The sequence below is a fragment of the Limulus polyphemus genome, unplaced genomic scaffold, assembly GCF_000517525.1.
Source record: "Limulus polyphemus unplaced genomic scaffold, Limulus_polyphemus-2.1.2 Scaffold41, whole genome shotgun sequence".
Classification (NCBI taxonomy): domain Eukaryota; kingdom Metazoa; phylum Arthropoda; class Merostomata; order Xiphosura; family Limulidae; genus Limulus; species Limulus polyphemus.
Window position 1 is genome coordinate 1,346,931 of NW_013665651.1, and position 4,369 is coordinate 1,351,299.

General features: G+C 32.7%; 1 protein-coding gene across 6 annotated transcripts in view; it reads right to left on the reverse strand.

Annotated features, from left to right (window-relative positions):
- Window positions 1-4,369, reverse strand: part of LOC111086406 — an 81,693-nt gene that overhangs the window by 30,277 nt on the left and 47,047 nt on the right. Inside the window, exon 3 of one of the 6 annotated variants that reach the window (XR_002611124.1) lies at window positions 550-1,732. The exons of 4 other annotated variants lie outside the window; for them this stretch is intronic. Coding sequence is in view for 1 of the 2 variants with exons in the window: in XM_022389105.1 (XP_022244813.1) it covers window positions 1,665-1,735 (71 nt within the window). In the remaining variant the exon portion in view is untranslated. Of the gene's footprint in view, window positions 1-549; window positions 1,736-4,369 lie in introns of those variants that run through there. One more of the 6 variants, XM_022389105.1, reaches the window with a different exon arrangement.

Sequence of the window (4,369 nt, forward strand, 5' to 3'; positions counted from 1 at the left end):
GATAATGTTTGTATTACGTTTAGATAGCACTCTCTGTTTAAGTACTCTCTTACTGCAGTCTTTTATGGTTTTATTGTGATAATGTTTGTATTACGTTTAGATAGCACTCTCTGTTTAAGTACTCTCTTACTGCAGTCTTATGGTTTTATTGTGATAATGTTTGTATTACGTATAATATACCTTTATCTAGTGCATTTTGGAAAGTGCGAAGAAAAAACACTACCTATACAATTACCAATTCTCATATAGTTTTTAACTTCAGTGGTTTATCATAACACGTTGCTCATAAACATTTGGATTTCGAAATGAAGTTGTCACCTTTCTTTCTGACTCATTCAAAAATGAATTTTCTTCTACAAAAAACAACAACAACAAAAACTTTTGAACCGTGTTCCGAAGCATTTTTCGTTTTTAACTTACACCTGTCTAAAGCATATGTTAGTTTGTTAGTTTTTTGGATGGGCCGGGTTCTTTACAGTAGGTGCCTGTGACTTGTTGGCGATAAATTTCAACAATAAACAAACAGCACACGTTTCACTTGTTTTAAAATAATATATTCAAACAAGTCAAAAATATATACAAATGTTCGTTACACTGTTGGTTTTCACAATTTTATCCAGAGCTTTACATAATTGTATCTTTTTCATTAAAGTCCACATTAGTTTAGAATACAATTGACAAGACGAATTATTCTTCTCTACTCTGTTATTACAATACAATCTGTGATAATTTCATTTCATAAATCGTAACTATACCCTCTTTATTGCTAAACTCACAATCAATCAGTCTAGATCTATCTTTCAAACTAAATTATGACGCGTATTTATACCCTGACAGAGGTCTAGAACGTTCGACACACTACTAGATATTATGATGTAATAATACTCAGATAAAACAAGAACAACTCAGAAGATTTTAGTAACATGACGCAATAATATAACAATCACCAATTCGTAACTACTGAATCACATAATGTATGGTTCGCAAACAGTTAGGCAAACAAACCTACGATAGACTATCACTTCTAGGAATACTAAATTTAACAGTCGCGCTATATAAACTATCTAAATCACAACTTTCACATTAAACTTAAACAGTCGTGTATATCTAACAGCATATAAAGTATTTGCAAGAATCACTTCTAGCATATGACATTCCATCCAGTACGAATGTGCTTACTTAATGAACATCTTAACCATTAATTCTGATCTTCCACTTCTTAAAATATAACTACTCGTCTTCCATACCTTTCTTCGTGAATATTTGAAACAAAAAGATATATTATATCACGAACCATGCAAGTTGACGCCTTTTTGTCGTGAATTTTTTAACTTGATAATTGTATGTCACGAAGACGTATCTTAAACGCCTATAAGTAGTGAATCTTGATACTCTTACGGTGTAAGTCGTTAATCATGACCTCTGACATTTCTGCATTGTGAATTCTGAGCTTTAACTTCTTTGCGTTGTGAAGAATTATCTCTTAAAACGTCTATAAATCGTATATTTTGATCTTAAACTACTAACTCATGAATCCTGATCTTAAAGTCCTTTAAGTCGTATATCTTGATGTCAGACTTTTTTAGATCATGAATCCTGATCTTCCAGTTCATTACGTCATATATTTCGATCTTAAATTCTTTTAATTTATTAACTTTGATCTTCTAGTCTTGTATGTGGTATATCTCTTCTAGACCCTTGAATCCTAATCTTCTGGTCCTGATGTTATAATCTGCTGTTTTCAATATCAAATATCTTATAAATAATGGAAGCCAATTTCTTTAAAGTTCTTAATTAACTGTTCAAAATATTTACTTTTATCTGTACGCAAGGCTTTACAAAATGCTGCTTGAATAATTAAGAAACAATTTCTTCTAACTATCGGAATTTCAAGCATTTCATAAGCTTTACTTTTATCTTTTTGTTCTTTAGTGATGTTTTAATTTTATCTTCATCTTCTTTACATATGTACATTGAAACTCCTTTGAGCATCGATATAACATAATCACTTACATTAACCAATTTTTAATTAGTATAAACTAAGTTGCTATTTTTGAGAAGTTCATAATATCAACACTCGGCCATTCTTATGTTTGCAGAAATGTGGCAAATATAATGTTTTTTTTTTTTAGATTAGACGTACAAAAAGAATGAACAGAATTTCTTATCAATGTCTTATGATATTTTCCAAGGGACAAGAAATCCGTTGCAGCAGTACATGAAGCAAACAAACCAGTTTTCATACGTCTTGTAAGTGACGTCGTATTCCATTCTTTTTTAAAGTTAGTCTCATTAACAGTATTAGTCAAAAGTTTAATATACATATTTTTAGTACTAAGATCTGAGAGATAGAATATTGTGTGGTGAGAGAAAGAGAAGAACGGAGGATAGAGATGGTTGGAGAAGGAGCTGCTGAGGCGAGATTATGATTTTTGACAGCTAACTCAATAACAATAGCTATATATGATTTGTTATGAGGATTATCTTGCATTGTTAGCTTAATTTGTGTATTTGAGCTAATTTAAATATTTTAAGTTATCCGAGCCCCGTGGGGTATTATAGGCATTACGGTACAAACTATTGATAACAGCGAGGGTACCGAATTGAAGAATCAATGTGTACTAATCATTGTAAGTTTTGTTATATAAAATACTTCTAGTTAGACCGGTATTTTCAAATTAGTCAAATCAGTTATTGAGTTAGTTTCTAGTTCTGATCTATGTAGGAAATTTCCTTTGATCAGAAATTATTGATGATTTACTTGGAATCAATACTTTTTTGAACTCGTTTTTTTTAAACATTTACCGAATGATTTTGAGGCTAATCGAGTAATAACTTATCAATTTTAGAGAATGTTTCTAAGCCTTTTTTTAATATTTACCTTGAAGATTTGAGGTAATCAAAGTCTTTTTCGTCATATAAAGGTGGTTAGGACATTCGACTCGCAATCTGCGGGTCGCGGGTTCGAATCCCCGTCCCACCAAAAAACATGCTCGTCCTTTAAGCCGTGGGGCGTTATAATGTGACGGTCAATCCCACTATTCGTTGGTAAGATAGTAGCCCAAGAGTTGGCGGTGGGTGGTGGTGACTAGCTGTCTTCCCTCTAGTCTTAGACTGCTAAATTAGGGACGGCTAGCGCAGATAGCCCTAGTGTAGCTTTGCGCGAAATTCAAAACAAACAAACAAATCGTTATATAAAGCCCCCCAGTGGCACAGCGGTATGTCTGCGGACTTGCAACGCTAGAAACCGAGTTTCGATACCCGTGGTGGGCAGAGCACAGATAGCCCTGGTGTAGTATTGTGCATAATTAAAAACAAACAAAACAAACAAACGTTATATAAAAGGACAGAAGCAGTGCATATAAAGCACTTACTAGAACAAAACTCAGTAAATAATTTTGTTTGTTGTTTTAAATCGTTGGTAAATAGCGAGTGGTAAATTATGTGTAAAAATTCAAGAACTGTAAGAAATGTTCCAGTTGCCTTCTTTATAAAAGAGTTTGAAACCAACGGAATTTGCTTTGAACCACAATAAACCAACATATGAAAGTATACAAAGGTGGATTAGATTTACAAGATTTATTAGATTTACGAAGGGCCATGAGGAGATCCATGTGGGTGGGATGGAGAAGGGAGTAAAGGGAGCAGGAGGCTGGCGCCGCCATTGGAATCGCAACTCTCTCTCGCTCTCACTCTTCCTATATAGTTTAACGAGAGAAAGTTCATGTTTTCTACATGTATTGTTATCTTGTATCATTTATTATTTATCGTTTATTCAACGATTAATCCTGAAGGAAAGGGGTTGGAAAATGCACGCGATTTTTGTGGTTCTTTTCTTAAGTTCATCAGTGGTTTAACTTGTGTCGTTTTCGGTTTTATCGTCAGTTTTAACTGATACAATACATAAACTGCTAATATTCCTTTTATTCGATACAGCAGTACTGTTCTTGTATTATAAGAATTATTTCCAATATTGCACTGCAGTGAAAAATCGCTTTTTTCGAGAAGAACGTTATCATGTTTGTTTCTCTTCCTCTCTCTCTTTCAACAAGTGGAAATTGGCAATTTGAATACAATGCGTGTTAGAGTGCAGAATATTGAGAAAATCCATGAAAAAAGGTACAGAACTTATGATACTTGATATAGTTTCATTTATGCAGAATAAAAATGGCAAAAAGCATATTAAAACACTTTCCGTGAGAGTTTTTAAAAAATCTCTCTAACGTACCCAAACTTTTCTGAATAAAACTTATAATTCCCAATGTGCATCTGGTGAAATAAGTATTTTTTTAAGATATAACTATTTTAAATGTGGACTTTTCTTTATAACCACCCTGTATATATATATATATATATATATATATATATA